Genomic DNA, 24,390 nt, shown 5'->3' with positions numbered 1-24,390 from the left:
GCCCGAACCCCACCATGTCGGATCACCGCCAGATGTTCTACATGCTGGCCAATGTCCACCACCATATCGCCACCGGTGAGGTGCTCCCGCCACCCGATCGCTTCTGGTATTACCTCCTGGACCTGCCTTTCGGGATACAGAATGCGGCAACGTCCTTCTAACTGGAGCTGGAGCACCTCATCAGTCGCAAGGTGCCACAGAGCATCATCCTCTCTGGCATAGTTGGGACTGATGTCCCTTCACTTTATGCCTTCCTCAAGATCCTCTCAGGGAATGGACTAGAGTATGATTCTAATGACATCAACTATAGCACCCTGCCGCGCATATGCTACCACATCTATAGCGAGGCTCAGCCTGAGGAAGCGCCCGAGCTCATGCCACCGGACCAAAGTCCCCGCAGCCATGCGCCCTACCTTCAATAGAAGGTGAACCGCTTGCGTGCTCGGCAGGTGGACTTGGAGGCCATCGAGGCAGAGCTCGAGCGTCAAAGGCAAAACTTTGCATGGTAGCAAACCGTGCACCCTCTTGATGACGACAACGACCGCATGGGGTCACCCGATGGCTTCTGCTTCCCCTGTGCATCATACAACATGGCGGCTGCCGCTTGCCACCTAGATGACATCTCTGACACACTAGACCCGAAGACCAACAAGTGGCTAAATGAGGCAAAGTGGCTCCTCTGCGTCGCCTTCAAGCAGTAGGCTGAGAGTTCAGCCTCTTGGTGCCATGCCATGCTCTCTGGGCCGTCCTATACGACAACCACCGCCAATGGGGGCGCGGTACTCCGACGCTCACACCCCATAGGCGGCGGGGAGCGAGAGCGACACCTCCAGCAATAGCTCTGGTCGGCCATAGGCCTAGGGCGCCAAGCCTCGATAGGAGCGAAGGTGCGACCTTTGTCCTCGGTGTCCCCCCGTGTGGCATCAGATCGATGATGACCACGACATCCATGACACCATTAAGGCTAGGCGCCATGCTTAGACGCAGTCTCGTACCCCTGAGTGATGTCACTTCAGCCCCCTGGTGTTTAGGGCAGCGATCTGGGTGGCCCCCTACCCTAGAAGTTTTCAGCCGTCGACGCACATCTCCAAGTACGACGGCGAGACCAACCTGGACCATTGGCTGGAGGACTACTGCCTTGCCATGAAGGCTGGGGGGTTAGATGATGACTTTGCCATCTAGTACCTTCCTCTACTTCTGTCAAGCTCAACCAGAGCTTGGCTCGAGCAACTCGAGCCTGGCAGCATCCGCTACTGGGGTGATCTTCGTGCGATCTTCATCGGCCACTTCTAGGGCACCTACACCTGCTCGGGAAACTCCTGGATCTCTGCATCTGCATGCAGAGGGCCGATGAGACCCTTCAGGAGTACATTCAACGCTTGAGCTCCCAAACATCACAGATGCCGACATGATCAATGCCTTTATCTGCAAGATGACCTACAAGGTGCTCGGTTGTGAGACTCCGCGCACAACGTGGGAGCTCCTAGATGTTACCACCAAGGAGGCCATCCAAGCCAACTTTAGTGGTGGTGACAGTGCTGATAACCCTGCCTCATCCCAGCGATGCTGCGATAGGCGGAACAAGGTATGGAAGTGTCGCTAGACCTTAGCCCCGTGGATGCCCTACATGCCAAGAAGACTTTGAGAAGGCGCTTGAGTCCCCCTGCCCGTTCCACGGGGGCAGGCGAAGCATCTTCTGAAGGACTGCACCATCATGAAGGGCTACATCTGTAGCACCCTCGGCCAATAGGGCAAGGCCTAGAAGCCTACCTCGAAGGCCGGTGACCCAGCGGATGGCGCCTAGGAGGAAGATAATGAGTTTCCGGAGGCCAAGCGCTGCCTCATGATCTTTGGGGGCTCCCAGGCCTATGAATCCTGCTCACAGCACCACATCATAGAGCAGGAGGTGAACATTGTCCACACCCTCGCCGCATCGACACAAATTCGGTGGTCCTAGATGGCCATCACCTTTGACCAAGAGGATCACCCCGATCATGTCCCTCATCTGAGGTGCTACCCGCTCGTGGTCAGCATGATCATGGGCACCACGCGCCTCACCAAGGTCCTGATGGATAGGGGTAGTGGCCTCAACATACTCTATGCTAGCACCCTCAACAAAATGGGCAACCCTCAGAGCAGCCTACGCCCTAGCAAGGCGCCGTTCTATGGGATCATGCTAGGGAAGGAAGTCGTGCCCCTCACGAGCATCTAGCTCAGCGTCACTTTCGGCCAGCTAGACAACTTCCACAAGGAGCCACTCACCTTCTAGGTCAACGACTTACCTAGTGTCTACCATGCCCTCCTCAGTCGACCATGCTTCGCCAAGTTCATAGACATCCCCAACTATACCTACCTCAAGCTCAAGATGTCCAGCCCAAAGGGGGTTGTCACCGTCGAAGGCAACTTCGAGCAAGCCTACTACTGCGAGCAAGACTACGTCACCCAAGCGGCTATGCTCATCACCCCCTGTGCTCTCGATGGCCCTAGCCATGATGCTGGAAGGGCGCTGGTGGAGGAAGCAACCAAGATGGCGATGGTGCTCAATTGACCGAGCATCGGTAAGGCAGTCAAGACCTCTAGCGGTAGTGGATGGCTCAACTGGCCCCTCCATCTAGGTGCTCAGCTCCCTAGAAGGGGCTGACACAATCGATGTGAGTTCCGACCTTTCCCCATGAGGGAAGGCCATCGCCAAGCCATCCACCCAAAAGTGACGCCTCCTAAGCCAAGGCCCGCCTACCGACCTTCCTCGTTGGTCTACCTCTCCAACAACAAAAACCAAGATAAGTCACATCCTCCCGACCCTCTTACTTCACTTATCCCTGTTTGCTCTATTTGCTATCTTCCTTGACCCGAGCCTCGGCCGCACTAGAGGATCGACCAGGCTAACCACCTGCTGACCTTTTCTGAAGGAGGACCGTTGTAGAAGGCCCCTGAGCGGGGCAAGGACGGGACGGAGGGAGAAGGATGAGTAGGCGAAAGATCAGCAAGGTGTAAACGGAGTGGCCCCGACCATCGTGTTACCAGCTATGTCCTCTTTCCCCTCTCTTGTGTCCATTCCATTTTTTGCAGTTATCTGCCTATCTCTCGATCCTTCATCGGATCATTCCACCCCATGGCATGCCGGTCCGAGGACCCTAGAAGGGGCATCACCGAGGGTTCAAGGCCAACCCACTGGCCTTTAAGGTCGCCCGAAGCAACCAAAAGCATGAGGGGCATTCAGGAGGTGAGCCCACGCGGCTATAGCCGGGGCGCCCAGAAGCGCCCCGACCGTTTTGACAAACGATGTCCGAGTATCAGCCTCGAGCCATTCATAGTGACCCAATGAGGGAGGCAACGAGACCCTAAGCATCGATAGATGGGCTTGAGAACTGTATGAGTGCCTCGATCAAGAAGCCGAGGATCTCCCCCCTCGGGGACATGACTGGGGCACAGAACGACTGTAAACCTAGGGTTCTCATGGACTTACTCGCTAGCAGCACGACTACGGTGATCTTGTCAAACGAGGTCATCGTTGTAACAGCCCATCCCAACGAGGGATCAAGTCTCTAAGCACGACTCAAGAGCAAAATGGGATTACACACAGAAGTAATTTCATTGATTGGGAATGACCCGATCATAATATACGGCAGCAAAAACCTCTACCAAACCATCACTACAGTGGCCAAGGTTGTAGTCACGTGGACAAGACCCCCTGACCGAGCTTTCACGGCACACAGACAGGCATAGTGATGGCAGGACCGACGACGCTCGACCAAGCCTGCCGACGTGAAGGACCGACGAGCCCCTGGGCTGCTGACTCATCCGTTGACAAAGCAAAAACACCTCGATAGCCTGAGGTGCCGGGATCCTTCCCCTTTTTTCAAGGAAGGGCAGTGGAGCAAGGACTCGGCGGCCCTCGGCGCTGGAAACTTAGGGCAAGACCGTGGATGCTTGGGCCAGCAGCGGCAATGGAGGCCCCGGTCACCCGCCCAGCGCCGTGGTTCTGCAGCTACCTCTATGCCATGCCGTCGGCTCCCCATCGCTGGAGCCCTTCCACCTTCGAAGAAGCAGTTGCTCGGTGGACAACACCAAGCTCACTCGGAGGGAAGCGTCGCACTTCAGCGCCACCGCCATCGCCACCGAAGAAGTGGATCTATGGAAGAAGAAGAAGATAAGGGGTCAGAGGAAAGGATTGAAGACACCACATCCCCTGGGGGCCTCCCTTTATAGCCAAATGCGGTGTGCTATGAGCGGCTCAGGGCCCTCCAATCAGCCATCAGTGGCTACAAAGGACCTTGGGGAACCGGCTAGGCGTCCCTTCAATCCCCGTATCACGCCCCTAGATAGTTGCATGATGACGGCCGCACAATAAAGGTAGAGTCAGGGAACTGCTGGCAACGAGTCGAGTCCCCGCTCCACTTTCCGCCACACGTGCTACCCACTCCGCGCACGCCTCCTCACTGGACTTGGGGGATCCCTCTTCCCCTAGGCCCATCAGATACGATCGATGGCTCAGATCCACTTACACCAGGTGCTGTGACTCCTCCACTAGATTTGCTCCACGTGGCCTGAGGCCCCATCTCCCAAACGAGACGAGACGTCACGGGGGCACGCGTGCGCGTCATAAGTCCTCCACTAGGCATGATGGCCCAGACGCCATCAACCGCCTGCACAAGGCATTAACAAAAGGGACGTGCCCAGAAGCTGCCCCCTTTGCTGGCAAGGAGGCCCCGCAATGGCCTCGAGGGCTACGCCAGCTCCCTAGACAGAGCAGCCCGACCTCCTGACTAACTGGCGCTCGGGTGGTGAATCCCCCAAAAACCAACCAACTCTTTGGAGCTGGGTGGGGAGCCGCTGAGTAGTGGGCCCAATGAGGGCTTCTGTCCAAGCCTCGGCATGCTCCCACTTCCCTAATCTATGGCTGTAGAGGGTCAACCCTAGAAGGCAGGCTCGAGAGGATCGAGACCTGCTATCGCAGCCCTCAGAAGGGCGTGGAGCTCCGGATGATCAGATGGCCCTGATCCAGAGCCTAGTGCTCTAGATCACCTGGCCCACGACAGGTTTCGATCAGAAAGTAGGGCACCCCCGGGCCTATGGTCAGCAACTCCTAGACAAGCTTGCCGAGCCCTCGCTCGAGTCGAAGACCCAAGCGACATAGACTCACAAAGGGATTAGCATCATCTCTACTTGACTCCGACAGCCGAGCACCATCTATCACACTAGAGAAGAAGACCCCAAGCAGGGCACAACACTCTCGCCAGCGGAAGCTATCCCCACCAAGGAGGGTTTGGTCACCAAAAAATTGAATTAAGCCCTTCGTAACCATCACGCCTGGTGAGGCTACAAAGGGCTCGGGGGCTCCGACGAGATCCTAACATATGAGTATGTTAAGCCTCGGGTCCAATGGTTCCCAAATGAAGAAGACCCCCCTACTGAACATTTCAGGATATCCCAGGGGCTCGAGGCTATGCCCATCGAGCACGCTCATGCACACCCTCTAGCAAAGAGACCCGACCAAGCCTCACTCGACCGTAGCTTTCGCCTGAGGCTCGGGGGCTTCGCTGAGCTCTGGGCTCCTGATCTATGGCATCTCCAGTGCCAACCCTTGGCTCCAACCCAGCTAATGATGCTAGCCAAGGACCGGGCACAAGAAGACAAGCCCTAGGCTAGCGATGCCCGAGGCTCCCGGGCGTCGCTCCCAAGGTGTGCCCCTACCAACTGGTCCTCCGACAGGGTCACATCCAAGGTGGGACACAAGAAGACAAAGCTTCCCTCACCCTTCGGGGGCTCGAGGGATTCCAGGCCCACATGCCAGTCCCTGGAGACGGCCTCCCTCACCACCAAGAAGACTCCAAAAGGTCTCACCCAGGGGAGGTCGGTCCAAGCTGACACCGCCTGACACGCATAGTGTCAGAACAGGGCAGCCGAACGATGCCTAGGCTTCTTCGGCTCTAAGACACCTCAAAGGTCCACGGCACACCGTTGCAAGACTTTCCTGGACTCCAGCGTATGTAGACCATAGACTAGAAACCTCAAACCACCTTGTACCCGACCTATCTCGTTATATAAGGAATAAGGTCGGACCTAGAGGGGGGAGGATCCTGATTCGATCTCCATTCCATTCCATCTGCCTCTACTCTACATAGAGGGCAAGGTAACCCAGAGAAGGGCACCAAGAGCCCTTCCTCCACCACATCCTGCCATCTCCTTCCTCTCCGATGAGTGGGAGACTCCACCGGCGGTGAGGCAACCTTAGGATTAGCACCGAGCTAACCCCCTACCAAACTCTTCTTCCTTTACACTCTGTTGTAACCACCTAGATTTTGGGTGCTCTTGAGTATAAGGATCATTAGCTGCTGGACGTAGGGACCGAATTGGCCTCAGCCAGGATAAACCATTGCGTCTTCTCTATGTAATTCTTGTGTTCTTGAGTCCACCCGAGCCACCGGAGACCCCGTACTCTAACACCGACTCGAACAACATGCTTGCCGTGGTTTTGACCCCGCGACACTACCCACCTCTAAAAAGCATTTCTTACCGACCCAAAAGAGCCAAAACATAGTAGTGTGGAAGAGTAAGGCAAAGAGAAAAGAGAATAAAGGATAAAAAGTAGATTGACAGAATTAACATAGAAAATATTACAAGTGTTATCCTATACTTGTATGTCTTGGCTTACAAATGCCTTGCATTATTGTGTCCCACATAATTTAGTAATCCCTAGAAAATGCTTAGTTGGTGTGAAACAAACACATCACATGTAAAAGATAGAAATTGAAACTAAGAAAAGGTGGTGTGGTACAGTTGCATATTTTCCTTACATAGAACATAGTGCTTCACTACTTCATTACTATGACTAACAGAATAAAGACTATTGTCATGTAACTATCAAACCTTTATGCGATACTAACTCTATCACTGAGGACATCCTTTCTGAAAGATTTTCCTTTCCTTTCTACAAGCTGAATTTCCCTTTCTTTCTGCATCCAGTCCTTGACTGGCCTTTGCAGTTGGATGGGAGCATGGGTACTCCATAAGTCGAGCAAGTGACTAATCATATGTGTCCAGCTCCAAACTTCGTGTTCCTGTCCTTGAAACAACTTTCTTTTTGTAGGTTCCCCAATAGTTCTCCGTGTTCGTAAGCTTTTTCTGAATGTTCTCATGCTTGGCCTTTCAACCTGGATGCGTGCATCCCCATGTTTGGACTTCCAAACCATCTGGTACACTGTCGCTTCAGCATTCTGGCAGAAGTAATCAATGGCCTTTGGTAGCATGATCTCTCCTAGTTTTTGCAAGGTAATGTCTGTATGCAAGAGATGTTGATCTCCACCAACTATCTCCCTTGCTTCAGAACTTTTATTCTCTGGTATCATGTCTACAGAAGACCCATGGGGTGCAAAGGTAATTCCAGCTTTCAGATATGGAGAATCTTGCAGAGACATTATACCTCCAGACAGAGAGGCCTTATGTTTCCTATAAACAGTCCGTGAGACTTGCCACTGCAAATTAAATTCAATTAGTGGTTCTAGCGAAACATCTGATATTCCTGCCATGTCTTGGTTGCTAAAAGGTTGAGCACAATGCCGATCATGCTGCTTGCAACATAACGGGTTTGGGCGAAACCACTGAGTCGCAAGGCTATGAAGATTACCCCAATGTTCTTTCTGGTATGAATAAACAAATGGCACCCATGATAGGTCTTGAGTAGGTAGTTGAGTAAGTTCTTTGGCAATATTTTCAACTATAGACTTGACATGAGGGGCAAACAACTGCATGCTCTTAACTGCAATTCCAACTATGTCTGTACTCTCTGATAGCTGTACTATCATACTAAAGTAGATATTACCCTCTGGTGCAGTGCCTTCTTTTTTTATAAATACCATGATAGCCTCAGTTCCATGCTCTGCAGTTCTGAAGGGCGCCAACCATAGTAGTAACGAAGGATTGTTTCCCCGAACGATTTTATGGTGTAGTTCTTTGCCTGCAAAAAGGTTCTTGATAAGGGAGCCAAAAGGCATGATGTGATAGTATGGTGTGCCACCAAACTCTATGAATCTTAGGAATTCACTAGCTCCATCTGCATACCACTCAAATTGTTTAACAACTGATCTGCTCAACTCCTTGTTGTCGTGGTTAAAGATGGAGAAAACAAATGACTTGGTAGCATGTGCGATCCGCTTGGGAAAGGAGGAATTCATTACCTCCTGTTCCATCTTTTCTTCTTCTAGGATTCTTTGTTTGCCTTTGTGGAGTGTGTCGCCACAATCTTGAGCAGCACGCTTCAGCTTCTTACGCCAATGCAACAAGGATGCGTCAGTGATCTGCCACTTTTCTGATGTCTCAAGAGCAGCCTCAAGCCTGATGTGTGCCATCTCTAGCCTCTCTATGTTTCTGATTTCATTTGTTTCCACTTTCTCATATTTTTGAACCAGACCAGATATAATTTGGCTAACTGACTCCTGGATAACCGCAGAACTTACCATCTCCGCCATTGAGATTCAAGCTTTTGTAGCACTCCTTCCCTAGTAAGAAAAAAAATATATAGCAGTGTGCATAAAAGAATAGATATGTGAACTTGGATACGAAGCAAAGATTATGTAAGTGTGGATGGAAGAATCTACCTCGACCAAATTGTATGAAAACTGAGGACAGCTTTCCTGGGTACAGAGAGATATTCTGAATGTTATATTTGAAGTGCCGAGTAAAATATGGTCAGAACTTTAGAAGATAATAGAGTGGCCATGGCGTGGGAGAAACAAAAAAGGCACACAATTTACAAACATAGATGGGTTCTTATAGAAATTCCTGATAATTTGGTAGCAAAAAGAGGTAGACAAGTCATTAATATGAAGGGACCATTCCCGCAATGATAGGTAGTACAACATCGACATTTATGGGTCTGATAGCAAGGTGTGTGGAAGAACTTGTCTTCACACCAGTAGAACTCGAGAAGCATTATTTGAATAAATTATGTATTCCAACATAATTGGCGAGCATGAATCAAGTGATCAAAACTTAAAGACGGCCCCTTTGGATGTCATAGTTTCAAAAGACACTGATCGCCAAAAAGTGTAGCTTCAGAAACCAGAGGTGTGAAAACTTCATGGCTTGGAGAAAAGGTCAGACTAGGAATGTTAAATCAAACTGCAGGACAAGGATTAATTGATGATAGTGAGGGTTGTGGAAAATTTGTTCCACAATGGTATAATGCTTACCCAGTCCTCGTTGCTTCATGCTGTGTAATTTGGTTAAACAGATTGTTGTTAGGAAAAAGGACTACACTACATCTGAAGCATCCAACTGCTGTCGAGGGATTGAATGTTGGGCACTATATATAGGAACTAGTATATGTATCTGTATATGGCAGGCTACGTATAGAGTAATTGTTTCTCCACAAAATATAGGAACTGATATCATGATAGTGTTGCTTTAGAAACCGGAGGTGTGAAACACTGCGGCTTAAGTAAAAATCCAGCATGGAGTTCTTAAATTTCCAAAAACATGTTAGTTTTGTAATACCATAGATTCAAAAAAGAAAGCTAGGATTTGTTGCATCCAATTGCATCATTGTTTTTCCAAAACCAAATTGTTTTGAAACTATAGTATTTTTCCAAAACTAAAAAAAATTGTATCCAAACAGGGCCTAAGTTGTGTGAGAAATTATTAGGGGCGTGGTCCTATAACTGTCTGATTAGAGAGGAAAGTGACATCGAGACCTTTCATCAATGTAGCATTTCATAAGGAACTCAAAAGTCAGAAAAGTCTCCATCTTCCCCCACGTGAATGATTGACACCTTGAAAGTGCCATTTCCTTTGCCGGCAATTTGTTTTTAATAAAGCAAATATACAAATCTCTGTAAACTTATGGCATGTGCTAGTCAGACTAGGTCACAGTAGGGATGTTAAAATTAAATCAAACTGCGGGCCAGGGATTAATCGATGACAGTGAGGAGTGTAGAAGGTCCAGGCAAAACAATGTTTACCAGGTCCTCATTGCTTGATGTTGTGCGTAATTTTGTCTTAATAGATTGTTCTTACAAAAAAGAAATACACTACATCTGATGCATCAAACTTTAGGAAAAGGATTAAATGTTGTGGTCAAAACACTTCTTTTAGGGAAGCTTCATTTATAATAAAGTTATGCTTGCATTTATGCAGTTTTTCATCACAGTGTTGCGCAGCACGCTTCAGCTTCTTTTGCCAAGGCAACGTGGACGTATCAGTGATCCGCCATTTGTTAGAAGTCTCAAGAGCAGCTTCCAACCTGACGTGTGCCATCTCTAGCCTCTCTAATTAAGTTTCTGATTGTATTTGTTTCCTCTTTCTCCTCATAATACTGGAAAACCGCAGAACTGACCATCTCTGCCATTGGGATTAAAGCGTCTGTAGCACTCCATCCTAGTAAGAAAAAAAATATAGCAATATGCATAAGTGATTGCACATGTGAACTTTTTTTTGCAAAAAAAAATGTGAACATGGATACGAAGCAAAGATTAACTAAGTGTGGATGCAAGAATTTACCTCAACCAAATTGCATGAAAACTGTGGACAGCTTTCCTGGGTACAGAGAGAGATATTGTGGATATTATATTTCCACTATGGAGTAAAATATGGTGAGAACTTCATAAGATGATAGAGTGGCCCAAGACGTGGGAGAAAAAAAATAGTGACACAATTAACAAACATAGAGGGGTTGTGGTAGAAATACCCGATAATTTGGGAGCAAAAAGAGGTACATAGGTCATTAATGTGAAGGAACCCCCACTCCCCCCCCCCCCCCCCCCCCCCCCCCCGCGTCGTCCGTACATGGTGACTCGGGGCGACCTAGCCACCATCGCCGGTTCCTCCCACCACGCCTGCTCTCCGGCTGGTTAGTGGTGGCGTGGTGGCCCACGGCGGCGCCCAACAAGGCCTCCCTCTACAGCACTTTCCACCTACTTCCTTATCTCCTCTCCTCCTTTTTCCCTTGTTCAACTCAAGCATAGCGCGCGGCATGGATGCCCGACGGCGAGCACGGTGGCTAGCGGCTAGCCAAATCCGCGCCCCCTCGCCCCAGATCTGGTGATCCCATCCCAGGATCTACCTGCTTGGCAGTCCAGCGCACAACAGGTGACAGATAGACATGCTAGTAGACCAGGCAGCACCCGGCGACAGGCAGCCTCACCCCAGTGAGCCAGCCAGCGACAGGTGGCCTCGCCCTAGCGAGCTAACCTATGGTGGCCAGGCAGGCTTGGCCCAAGCACAGGACTTCATCAGCAATGGCCAGGATGAGCGGGGATCGAGCGGATCTAGCCCCCATAGCACCGGACCTTGTGTCCATTTCTAGTGGCTGCACTCCATGGGCCCCTCGACGGTGGCTAGCTCAGTTTCGGGCGACTGGAGCGGGCGGAGGCCCCCTACTGCCGCATCGCATTCCAGGTGGCGTGGAGAAGTCCAGTGCAGCATTTCTACTGCTCATCTTCATCTTGGCCACTAGGACAGCACCCCTAGGTCTCCTTCAGGGTTGGCAAGGTCTAGTTCGCGCTGGGCAAGGACTGGATGGTTTGGGCATGGAGACCAGCTTCCGCATCTACTCCAAGGTCTTCACACCGTGCTATGGCTACCGGATTGATTCGTCTGATTTGTCCTCGTGCCGGGGCTATGGCTGCCGGAATTTCTAGCTGGGCATGGGTGGCTGGAGTGGCGGCCGATTCATAGCCGGCTGGCTACTTCTCATCGACAGCAAGTTCGTCTTGCTACATTGTGGTCTGTTTTGGCTTCCGCAAGCGTGTGGAACCTGGGTGAAAAACCTGCTTGGTCACACTAGGCCAGCGATGATTGGGCATATGGTGTCATATCCCTCCCTAGAGGCGTCATTGTAGATTTGCATCTCCTGCCATTGTGGAAGCCATTCCGAGCATGCTGCATCAGCTGGGTAGGTCTCGGGGCAAAAGCCCTTTACGAGCCCTTGTGCTCCGGTCGTTGATGGTTGTGTCCGTGGATGCCACTTCCCTTCTTGAAGGCACCGATACAAGCACGCCTGCTTCCGTCCACGCCCGGCGCGACCTTGTGCTCTCTCCGGTCGCTCTCCCACCCCCATCATGTTACTGGTCTGACTACCCTCCTACCCCTTGGCTTTTGCACACACGGCTTGCTCTGCCGTTCTCTAGCTCACTTGAGTGCTTCACCTCATCATATGCTGGGTTACAGGATCTTGATCTCGTCCTCTGGATCTCCTCATTCTCCTATTGATGATCCACCCACTTTGAGGCTTCCTTCCCCCAAATGGCATAGGTGGGCGTTGGTTGGACCCCAGATGATTTCATGGGCGATGCGACTCACGGCTGCTACCTTTTGGCTCCGACTCAATGCCTTACAGCTGCATGTGGTTTAGAGTTCTTTAGAGTCTGTCTTTGGTGCTTGCACTCACTCCGGTTAGTAGGTTGTGCCGGTAGCCGAACCATGTTGTTTTCGTTAATGTTGTAATCCTTCTCTCTCGCACTTGTCATGTACTTCTCTGACCTTCAAGGGTCACCCCTACATTAGGTGCTCTACGCCCTCCATTCCCAGCCTCGCTGGCATCCGTGGGAAATTATTCAGGTGGGGACCTTTCGCACCCCCCCCCATCGGTGATGTCTTAAAAAATGTGAAGGGACTAGTCCCACAATAATAGGTAGGCAGATCATCAACATTTATGGGTCTGATAGCAACGGGTGTGGAAGAAATGGTCTTCTGCTAGGGGTATTTGACTTATTAAATGGCGAGCATGAATTAAATAGTGAATTAATACGTGAAGAGGGCCTCTTTGGATGTCAGTTTCAAAAGACACTGATAGCCGGAATGTGTAGCTTTAGAACCAGAGGTGTGGAAAGCTATGGCTTGGAGAAAAGTTCAGACTAGGGATGTTAAATCAAACTACAGGCCAGGGATTAATTGATAATAGTGAGGGTTGTGGAAAAAAAATTCTCCACAGGAGAATAATGCTACCTAGTCCTAGTTGCTTTATGCTGTGTAATTTGGCTAAACAGATTGTTGTTAGGAAAATGGACTAGACTACATCTGATGCATCAAACTGCACACGAGGTATTGAATCAAGGGCACTATATATAGGTACTGGTATATGTATCTATATATGGTAGCCTACGTAATTCACAAAATATATGTATCTCTATATGGTAGCCTACATATATGGTGATTGTTTTTTCCACAAATATAGGAAGTGATATCATGATAATGTTGCTTTAGAAACCATAGGTGTGAAAAACCATAGCTTAGAAAACACACCAGGCTAGGATGGAGTTTTTAAAATTTCAAAAACACATTATTTTTGTAATCGTGGTTTCAAAAAATTAAAATAAGATTTGTTGAATCCAAGAACCTCATTGTTTTCCAAAACCAAATTATTTTGAAAAACTGTATTGTTTTTCCAAAACTAAATAAGTTTATATCCAAATGGAGCCTAAGTTGTGTTAGAAATTATTATTAGGAGGGTGGTCCTGTAACTGTCAGATTATAGAGTCCATGACTCCTTTCATCAAAGTAGCATTTCACAAGGGACTTAGAAGTCAGAAAAGTCTCCATCTTCACAACATGAAAGATTTCATCTTGAAAGTGCCACTTCCTTTGCTAGCAATTTGTTGCTGATAAAGCAAATATACTAGTCTCTGTAGTAAACTTATGGCATGCGCTAATCGGACTAGGTCAGGCTAGGCATATTAAAATTAAATCAAACTACAGGCCAAGGATTAATTGTTGATAGTGAGGGGTGTGGAAGGTCTGGACAAGGATAAATAATTTTTACATGGTCCACATGTCTTGATGCTAAGACAGAAGGGAAGGGGCCATGCAAGATGAAGGAGGGAAATGAGTGAGGAGAGAGAGGGTCCGAGGTGGGTCACCACTGGCTTTGATGAAGACAAGTAGAAATGGAAGAGAGGATAGAGTAGGGATGCCGTTGGTGGAACCCTAGCCTAGGTTTAATGCGACTGGGATGGCCTGCCTGTGGACTCTCATATTTAAAGCGATGGTGGGGGTAAGAAAGTCCACCTCTGAGAATGGGCCCATTTTTGGGGCATTCTTGTTTACCCAACCGCCTCTATAAATAGATATACAAAGGCAGTTGTTGGGCGTGAAGTCTGTAATGAACTCTAGAGATGGTAGTTTTGGTCTCCTAATATTGTTTATGTAGTGCAGTATACATTATTATAGTAGACGGCGAAGGAAGCCTCAAAGCATAACAATTGCAGCATGCACAACCAACAAAAAAAAGGAAACTAGACAACAAAACAAAAGGAAAGGAAAGGAAAGACAGACATAGCAATAAAGAAAGACAGATGCAGTGTACAGAGTTAACTATATATTTTCTGTTGAATATTATATGGGTTTAGGCCCATATTTTATTTAATAAATCAATTAATTCGAGGTTCATATTAAATCTTGTGGTACAATATAGTTTTAGTCCCGTATGGAATTTTGACTGATTGTTGACTCAACTTAAATAGGCTACACACGTGTGCACCCATTGAGAAGTTGAAAGAGACCAAAGGCATGCCATGCACACGTGCGCGCGGCGCTGCCGCTGAGCCGAGCCATGGCGAGCGAGCGATGCGATGCGTGCGTGTCGTGTCGAGCGCGGGTGTGGGTTGGTTTTGCCTCTTGGGTTGGCTAACGAAGAGGATGGGGTACATGCACTAATGTGGAGGAGTTACATATGGGTCAGTTACCATCCACTATGGTGGTGATTACTCGTAATCACTTTGACTATTCGTCACCCTGATCCCTCCAGCATAACCTTCCCTTCCGTCTCCCTGTTGCCTTACGGCCAAACCACACCTTCCTTCTATCAAGTTGCATCCGAGTACTCCCCGTCCCATGCTCCGCGTGCACAGAGTGTGGGAGAGCAGGCCTCCAGAACCAGCGTTCGCATCGGGACACCTACTTGGGTGTGTGCGGGCAATCAGGTTTTTGGGGAGCGTCTCCATGACTGCTCGCCGTCTTCTTCTTAATCGGATCGTCTTCATCTCCTTCCTAGTGGTGCCCCTTCTTCCTCAGATCGGCTTTAGCACTGCGTACAGCTTCCTACACCGACTGTGGTCTGCGACTTCGAGCAACTCACCATGAGTGGGTCTGGAGCCACCGATGCCTTGAGCATGTGTCCCTCCGTAGGGTAGATCTCTATTCTCAAATTAGTTAAATTCAATCTCTTTTTTGCTATGATCAGTATGTTGTTCATGAATATATTTGCTGCTAATCTGAGTAGTAGTAAAATCACACACATGCACATATTTGTCATCACAAATTTTCTATTACTTTTCTAGATTAATTTTAACATGAAAAAGTCAAAATTCCTAACAATCCAAAAACCTGATATTAGGCAATTTTCTGTCAATGGTTTTGTTGTTGCTTTGAAGCCAAATGATTTTGATGGAACAAATTACAAGATATGGCGTGCTAAGATAGTGTTGTGGTTAACTGCTATGAACTGCTATCACATGGCACAGGCGAAGCCTGAACAATTTACTCCTGAGGAGGAACAAAAGTTCTTGGCAGCCGATAGCCTGTTTTGAGGTGCCATGATTAATGCACTTCATAGCAAGTATGAGAACAACTACGTCACTTGCACGACAGGCAAGGATTTATGGGATGCACTAGATGCAAAGTTTGGTGTTTCTGACACCGGTAGCGAGCTCTACATCATGGAGCAGCTATTTGACTACAAAATGGTTGACAACCGTTTTGTGGTCGAGCAAGCTCATGAGATACAGGCACTGGCTAAGGAACTCGAACAGTTTCCATGTGTGTTGCCTGACAAGTTTGTGGCCAGCGGTATTATCGCCAAGCTGCCACCTTCTTGAAAGGATTTTGCTACCTCCCTAAAACACAAGAGACAAGAGTTTAGCATGGCTGAGCTTATTGGGTCTCTTGATGTTGAGGAGAGGGCGAGAGCAAAAGACATGCGTGGGAAAGGCGTTGAGTCTTCTAGTGCCAATATGGTGCAGAAGAAAAATTCAAATGCATCTTGTAATAAGAAGAGGAAGAGCAAGGAAGAGAACAACTCAAAGCCTAAATAAACAACCACTTTTAAGAAGAAAATAACAACAAAGATAGTGGTTGCTTTGTTTCCAGGAGTGATGAACATTGGCCAAGTTCGTGCCCAGACCACAAATTTAAGCAAGAGAAGAAATATGCAAACATGGTTGTTAGGAGGCTAAAAGAGGAACATCTGGGTATGGTAATTCTTTACCTACTGTTCTTTTAGTTTGTCATTTGCCCGAGTGGTGGATGGATACTAGGGCTAATATTCATGTGTGTGCTGATGCTTCTTTGTTTTCTTCTTATCAGGTCGGTGGGTCTAGCGCCTTGTTGATGGGGAATGGGTCCCATGCGCGTATTCTTGATGTTGGTACTGATCATTCTCTTTGGGAAAGACAGTGCTACTGAAGAACATGCAGCATGTCCCCTCCATCAAAAAGAATCTGGTTAGTGGCTCTCAATGTCATCGAGATGGTTATGAAATTGTCTTCGAAGCCAATAAATATGTACTACCAAAGTATGGATCTTTTGTTGGTAAAGGTTATGATTGCAGAAGCTTGTTCCGCTTATCCTTGCATGATATGTGTAATAAGATTGTGAACAATGCTATTATCCCTGATGAGTCAAATATTTGGTCTTTGTCATGTTAATTTTGATTGTATATCCTGGCTTGCAAATCTGAATTTAATCCTAAAATTTAGTTTGGTCAAAGGTTCTAAGTGCCATTTATGTGTGCAATCTAAGCAACCTCGTAAGCCTCATAAGGCTGCGGAGGTCGAGGAACTTGGCGTTATTAGAACTAGTCCATTCCGATCTATGCGAGATGAATGGAGAGTTGACTAAAGGTGGTAAAAGATGCTTCATGACTTTTATTAACGATTGTACTAGATTTTGCTATGTGTACCTGTTAAAAACAAAGGATGAAGCGTTGCATTATTTTAAGATCTATAAAGCTGAAGTAGAAAATCAACTTGAGATGGAAAGTTAAACGGTTAAGGTCTGATCGTGGTAGAGAATACTTTTCAAGTGAATTTTCTGAATTCTGTGTAGAACATGGAATTATTCATGTGAGGACACTACCATATTCACCACAGTGCAATGGGATTGCCGAAAGAAAGAACCGCACTCTAACTGAGTTGGTTAACGCCATGTTGGAGACAGCGGGTCTATCTAAGGAATGGTGGGGTAAGGCTATTTTGGTAGCATGTCATGTCATGAATAGAGTTCCTATAAAGAATAAAGAAATCACACCATTTGAGGAATGAGAAAAGAAAAGATTAAATCTCTCATATTTGCGTACTTGGGGTTGTTTTGCCAAAGTGAATGTGCCAATTAACAAAAGGCGCAAACTTGGACCTAAAACTATTGATTGTGTTTTCCTTGGTTATGCTATTCACAAGTGTTGGATATAGATTCTTAATTATAAATTCTGGGGTACCTGACATGCATGTTGGTTACTATCATGGAGTCTAGAGACTGCTACATTTTTTAAAGTGAATTTCCTATGAAAAATGCACCTAGCACAACTAGTCATGAATCTATAATTCCCCATGAGCAATTTATTTCGATAGAACATTTTGAGGAACCCCATGTGCACAATCTTTAGGGGTTGACATTGTAGTCACTCGAAAGAGTAAAGAGACAACGGACTGCAAAGTCTTTTGGTGATGACTACATTGTGTACCTTGTGGATGATATATCTAGAACCATACGAAGATGCATATTCCTCTCCTAATGCTGACTTGTGGAAGGAAGCAGTACAGAGTGAGATGGATTCAATTATGTCCAATGGAACTTGGGAAATTTTTAAACGTTCTTATGGATGTAAACCAATAGGATGCAAATGGGTGTTCAAGAAAAAGATTAGGACTGATGGTACAATTGAGAGGTACATGTCAAGGCTTGTGGCCAAGGGTTATACCCAGAAAGAAGGTGAAGACTTCTTTGATACTTATTCATCGGTTGCTCGATTGACCACAATTCGAGTGTTACTTTCTCTGGCTACCTCTCATGGTCTTATCATTCATTAGATGGATGTAAAGACGGCTTTCCTAAATGAAGAGTTAGAAGAGGGGTTCTATATGGATCAGCTAGATGGATTTGTAGCAAATGGTCAAGAGGGCATGGTGTGTAAGTTATTGAAGTCCTTATATGGCTTGAAACAAGCTCCTAAGCAGTGGCATGGGAAGTTTGATAGAACTTTGACATATGCCGGCTTTGTTGTGAATGAAGCTAACACATGTGTGTATTATCAATATGGTGGGGTGAAGGAGTGATCTTGTGTTTATATGTTGATGACATACTGATCTTTGGAACCAGCCTTAATGTGATTAAGGAGTTAAAACCTTTTGTCTAATAATTTTGAGATGAAAGACTTGGGAGAAGCTGATGTTATTCCTAATATCAAGCTGCTAAAAGAAGGCAATGGTGGGATTACACTTTCACAATCTCACTATGTGGAAAAGGTATTGACTCGCTATGGGTTTAGTGACTATCAACCTGCTCCTACGCCTTATGACCCTAGTGTGCTATTAAGGAGAAATCGAAGAATAGCAAGGGATCAATTGAGATACTCCCAAATTATTGGTTCGCTTATGTATTCGGCTAGCACTAATGAGGCCTGATATCTTGTTTGTTGTGAGCAAACTAAGCCGGTTTGTGTCAAATCCGGGAGATAATTATTGGTGTGCTCTCGAGAGAGTACTACGCTATCTCAAAGGTACTATGAGCTATGGCATTCACTATACTGGGTACCCAAAGGTACTAGAGGGTTTCTGTGATGCTAACTGGATATCTGATGCTGATGAGCTTTATGCCACAAGCGGATATGTGTTCATGCTTGGAGGTGGCGCTGTTTCCTGGAAGTCTTACAAGCAGACTGTTTTAACAAAGTCAACTATGGAAGGAGAACTCACAACATTAGACACCGCTGGCGCTGAGGCCGAGTGGCTTCGTGAACTCCTTATGGATTTACCGTTTGTAGAGAAACCTATACCGGCTATTTCTATGAACTGGGACAACCAAACTGTGATAATTAAGGTAAACAGTTCTACGGATAACATGAAGTCTACAAGGCATGTTAAGCGGAGATTAAAATCTGTCAAAAATTTGAAAAACTCTGGAGTGATAGTGTTAGACTATGTCCACACATCTAAAAATCTGGTAGATCAATTCACTAAGGGACTGTCACGTAATGTGATAGATAGTGCATCAAGTGAAATTGGCTTGAGACCCACATGAAGTCTATCATGGTGGTAACCTATTCTATGTGATCGGAGATCCCATGAAGTAGGATGGTGAAACAATCCAGGGGTAGGCTAGTGAGGAAAGACCCTTAACTAAACCCATGTCAGATGCACTTCTTTCCTTTTCTGTAAGGCAGGTTGGTTTTATACCTTAATAGTGTTTCAAAGTGGCTTGTTGAAGCAAAGATGTTGTCCTACAGAACATCTTTTGAGAAACACACCTATGTGAGTTAGACTGCTAGTCACAGTCTATGAGATTTGGGTGATCTCTAGATACTCATGAATGGGCCACGAGTATGACTTATATGCTCCAACCAGAGGGGATGCATTTTGCAACCTAGTATCAGTAAAGGGCCTGTGTGAAACTTATTTCGCACAAAACTGTCAATTCAAGGCATAGTCCATTGTATAGTTGTGAGTAAGCGTAACATTTGCTCTAGGTGGAAGTTCAACTTAACAGTCTCTATTGAAACACTGCTATATCAAACGACAGAGAGAATTGGGAGCATTTCTTATGTGCCCTAGAATTTGGTGGGGATTGTTGAATATTATATGGGTTTAGGCCCATATTTTATTTAATAAATCAATTAATTCTAGGCCCATATTAAATATTGTGGTACAATATAGTTTTAGGTCCCGTATGGGATTTTGACTAATTGTTGACTCAACTTAAATAGGCTACACGCGTGTGCACCTATAGAGAAGTTGAAAGAGACCAAAGGCGTACCACACGCGCGCACACCGCCATAGCCGCCGAGTCGAGTCATGGCATGGCAAGCGAGCGAGCGATGCATGCTTGTCGTGTCGTGTCTTGCTCGAGCATGGGTGTGGGATGGTTTTGCCACTTGGGTTGGCTAAGGAAGAGGAAGGGGTACAGGAACTAATGTGGAGGAGTTACTTACAGGTCAGTTACCATCCACTACGGTGGTGATTACTCGTAATCACTTCGACTCTTCGTCTCCCTGATCCCTCCAGGCATAAGCTTCCCTCCCATCTCCCTGTTGCTTTACGGCCATACCACACCTCTCCCATCTTCTTCTTCATCGGATCGTGGTGCCCCTTCTTCCTCGGATCGGTTCGACACTGCTGTACATCTTCCTGCACCTACTGTGGTCCGCGACTTCGAGCAACTCACCATGAGTGGGTCTGGAGCCACCGGTGCCTTGAGCTTGGGTCCCTCCGCAGGATACATCTCTATTATCAAATTGGTTAAATTCAATCTCTTTTTTGCTATGATCAGTATGTTGTTCATGAATATATTTGTTGCTAATCTGAGTAGTAGTAAAATCACACACGTGCACATATTTGTCATCACAAATTTGCTATTACTTTTCTGGATTAATTTTAACATGAAAATGCCTAAATTCCTAACATTTTATCCTTCCACTAAATCCACTGCAGTACGATTCCAATGTGATTGAGTAATTCTGAGCATATCTCAGCTGATGACATACAAACAATATCTCATATACGAGACAGTGACACAACTAAACTAAGACACAGTTGCGTAAGTTCCTGATGTAGAACATACGTACTTCACTACTTCCTTACAAAGACATAAACAATAAAGACTATTAGAATGTAAAATTCAGATCCTTATGCTATTCATAGCTTCGCTCGATCCTCTTGCTTTTGTATTTGGAGCATTTAACAATAAGACTCTACCTCGAGGATATCTATGCTTATATGTTTCTCACAGGTCTTGCTTTTCTTTCTGGTAAATGAGTTTCCTTTTGTTTCTGCATCCAGCCCATGAGAGAACTTTGCAGCTGGATGGGTACATGGGCACCCCATAAGTCGAGGAAGTGAGTGAGCACACCTAGAAATTTCCCAATGTTCTGACCCTGTCCTCGAAGCCGCTTTCTATTTGTAGGCCCTCCGAAAGTTCTCTGTGCTCTCATGCTTGTTCTCTGTTTGTTTATGCTTGGCTTCTCAACATGAATCCGTGCAGCCCCATGTTTAGACCTCCAAATCATTTGGTATATGGATGCTTCGCCATTGTGGCAGAAGTAATCTACGGCCTTTGCTAGCATAATCTCTTCCAGTTGCTCCAAGGAGATGTCCGTATGCAAGATATGCTGCTGACCACCAACTATCTCTACTGCTTCAGAACTTTTATTCACTGGTAGCATGTCTTCAGAACAGCCATGGGGTGCAAAAGCAATTCCAGCTTTTAGATATGGAGAATTTTGCAGAGACACTGTGCCTTGAGACAGTGAGGTCTTTCGCTTGATGTAAACTGAATGTGAGACTTGCCACTGCAAATTAAATTCAATTACTGGTTCTAGCGAAACATCTGATAATTCTGCCATGTTTAGGTTGCTAAAATGTGGAACCTCATGGTGTTGCTGCTGCTTGCAACATAATGGTTTCGGGCGAAACCATTGAGATGCAATGCTGTGAAGATTGTACAAATGTTCTCTGTGGTATGAATAAGCAAATGGCGCCCATGAGAAGTCTTGAGTAGGTAGTTGAGTAAGTTCATTGGTAATATTTTCAACTATAAATTTGACATGAGGGGCAAACAACTGCAAACTCCTAATGGCAATCCCTACTATGTCTGTACTCTCTGAAAGCTGCACTATCATACTAAAGTAGATATTACCCTCTGTTGTACCATATTTCTTGATAAAAAATAGGGCAACCTCTGTTCCTCGCTCTGCAGTACTAAAGGGGATCAACCATAGTTGACACAAAGGCTGTTGGCTTCCTCGAACAATTTTATGGTGAAGCTGCTTGCCTGCAAAAAGATTCTTGATAAGGGAGCCAGAGGGCATGATGTGACAAAGGGGTGTGCCGCCAAGCTCAATGAATCTCAGGAATTCACTAGCACCATCTGCATACCACTCAAATCGTTTAACAACAGATGGGTTCAACTCATCGTTGTTGTGGTTAAAGATGGAGAAAACAAATGACTTGGTAGCATGTCCAATCCGTTTAGGAATGGAGGAATTCATTACCTCCTGTTCCATGCATTCTTCTTCGAGGATTCTCTGCTTACATTTGTGCAGTTTCTCATCACACTCTTGTGCAGCACGCTTCAGCTTCTTTTGCCAACTGCAACATGGATGTATCAGTGATCTGCCATTTATTAGAAGTCTCAAGAGCAGCTTCCAGCCTGATGTGTGCCATCTCTAGCCTCTCTATGTTTCTGATTCCATTTATTTCCTCTTTGCCATCATATTTTTTAACTAGGCCAGATAGTATTTGGCTAAATGACTCTTGGATAACTGCAGAACTGACCATCTCAGCCATCAGGATTCAGGAATCTATAGCTTTGATTACCTGGTAAGAAAAATCAATAAATGAAAGTATGCTAAGTGGTTGTAAGAATGTACCCTCGACCAAACTGCATTAAAAGTAGGGACAGCCAGGCAGCTATGCTGGGTACAGAGAGCAATATTCTGAATGCTAAATTGAACCGTGGGATAATATAAGATCAGAACATATAAGAGCTTACGAAAAGGCAGGCAGGTCATTAATAAGGAGGGTCGTTTCATCAAAGACAGGTAAACTGGTCATTAACATTTATGGGACTAATAGCAAGGGTTATGCAAGAAATAATCTTCATAGGGGCAGAATACTAACTCGAGAATTGTTGAGTTTGGATCCTCGCTTGAATCACCCGAGGTGCCCGAGGGATCAAGAGGTGGGAGACATCTCAATAGACAAAACATCGATCGAACAATAACATAATAAAATGGACCTTAAGTATGTTGTTACAAACAGCTTAGGGGGCTAATGGGCTATTTATAGGGGTTTCCGGGCATTTTAGCCTTTTTACATCGTAGAATCACCTACTACAAGCTCTATGACGTGTCATGTCTGCCCTAGTCTTCCTTCATGGGCTAGACCCCGTCAGCGCGAAGGTACTTTCCTGTGCAGTGCGAAGGTGCTCCTTCAGACAGGAGGTCGAAGGTACTTTGACCTTTTCGCCTCTGTTGCACGTCCTTTTATTTGTCCCTGCAACCTAAAAAAAGCAAAGCGACTCTTCGTCAGATACGGGGATTGCGACGGCATAACCAATGGTGTCATCCCCGACAGGAACGTTTGTTTTGTTCTATTATGTGTCTAAACATAACTGGCCAGTGTGAATCAGATGGTGAAAAGTTGAACAGGTCAATTGGATATAGTAGTTTCAGAAAACCCTGGTTGGTATCATGTAGCTATAGCTTTAGAAACAAGAGATGTACGTGAAAAACCCACAGCTTAGGGGGGAAAAAGAGACCATGTGTGGAGTTGCTAAAACTCCATCTGATGTAAGTGTTAGGAATATCATATTAATTTTTAAAAATAAATCCATATATAAGGTTTGTTACATAGAAGTGCCTCAATGTTTTCCAAACATACAACTTTTTTTTTTGTGGGGTGAAGTGACGTGAAGACCATCAATGTATCATTATTCAAACAAGGTCATCAGAATAGTCGCCACCACATCAAATGATTAGGAGGGTGCCCTTGTAACTGATGTTTTGATTGGAGAGCAAAGTGACATGAAGGCCTTTGATCAATGCTGCATCATACATATGGAACTCAGAAACCAGAAGAGTCGCTCCATCTTTACCACATGAAAGATCCACACCTGCATGTGCGGCTTCCATTGCTCGCGCTCGCAATTTTTTGTGGATGAAGCAAATTTGCATGTCTCTGTAAACTTAATGAATGTGCTAGTCTGATGATGTCAGACTAGGGACGTTAAAATCAAACAGCAGGCCAGGGATTTATTGACGACAGTGAGGGGTGTGGAAGAACTGGTCTCAACAAGGGTAAAATGTGCTTACCCGGTCCTCATTCCTTGATGCTGTGTAATTTAATTTGGCTGAACAGATTGCTGCACTCCATCTCATGCATCAAACAGCAGACGAGGGGCGATTAACAACGCCTTTGGTTTAAGGAATGATCTCATGCCTGAATGAATTGATCCTTCAGGGGTTCACCTATTCTAGGATCAGACATGAGGGGAACATGGTCGTCCGCTGATTGCTGGGGAGCCAGGATGGTCACAGAAACTTACTTGTGGGCAAGCCAACGAGGAGTTAGTCGGTGATGGATCGGTCCGAATGCTGATGCAAACCAAACTGGTGCGGCTAGCTTCGGTGTTTGGATGAGATTATTCCAAACCATGCGGCGATGCAAACCAAACACGCTGTAAATGTTC

At 46.3% G+C, this 24,390-nt stretch overlaps 1 protein-coding gene and 1 pseudogene across 1 annotated transcript; both read right to left on the bottom strand.

The window, feature by feature from the left end:
- Positions 1–6,601: 6,601 nt before the first annotated feature.
- Positions 6,602–8,759, bottom strand: LOC136545017 (uncharacterized). The gene is made up of 2 exons (XM_066537076.1): positions 8,598–8,759; positions 6,602–8,498 (listed from the first exon to the last, which is right to left on the bottom strand). The coding sequence occupies exon 2, from the start codon at positions 8,466–8,468 to the stop codon at positions 6,873–6,875; it is 1,596 nt and encodes a 531-aa protein (XP_066393173.1). The 5' UTR covers positions 8,469–8,498; positions 8,598–8,759; the 3' UTR covers positions 6,602–6,872.
- An 11,971-nt stretch (positions 8,760–20,730) lies between these two features.
- On the bottom strand, positions 20,731–24,120 carry LOC136545015 (uncharacterized; annotated as a pseudogene).
- Positions 24,121–24,390: the final 270 nt, after the last annotated feature.

The sequence above is a fragment of the Miscanthus floridulus genome, chromosome 3 (assembly GCF_019320115.1).
Source record: "Miscanthus floridulus cultivar M001 chromosome 3, ASM1932011v1, whole genome shotgun sequence".
NCBI classification, from domain to species: Eukaryota; Viridiplantae; Streptophyta; class Magnoliopsida; order Poales; family Poaceae; genus Miscanthus; species Miscanthus floridulus.
Note: the sequence above shows the minus strand (reverse complement) of the source record. Positions and strands in the feature narration are given on the sequence as shown.

Coding starts and splice junctions, on each gene's coding strand:
- LOC136545017 (XM_066537076.1), bottom strand. CDS start 8,468: ATGGCGGAGATGGTAAGTTCTGCGGTTATCCAGGAGTCAGTTAGCCAA.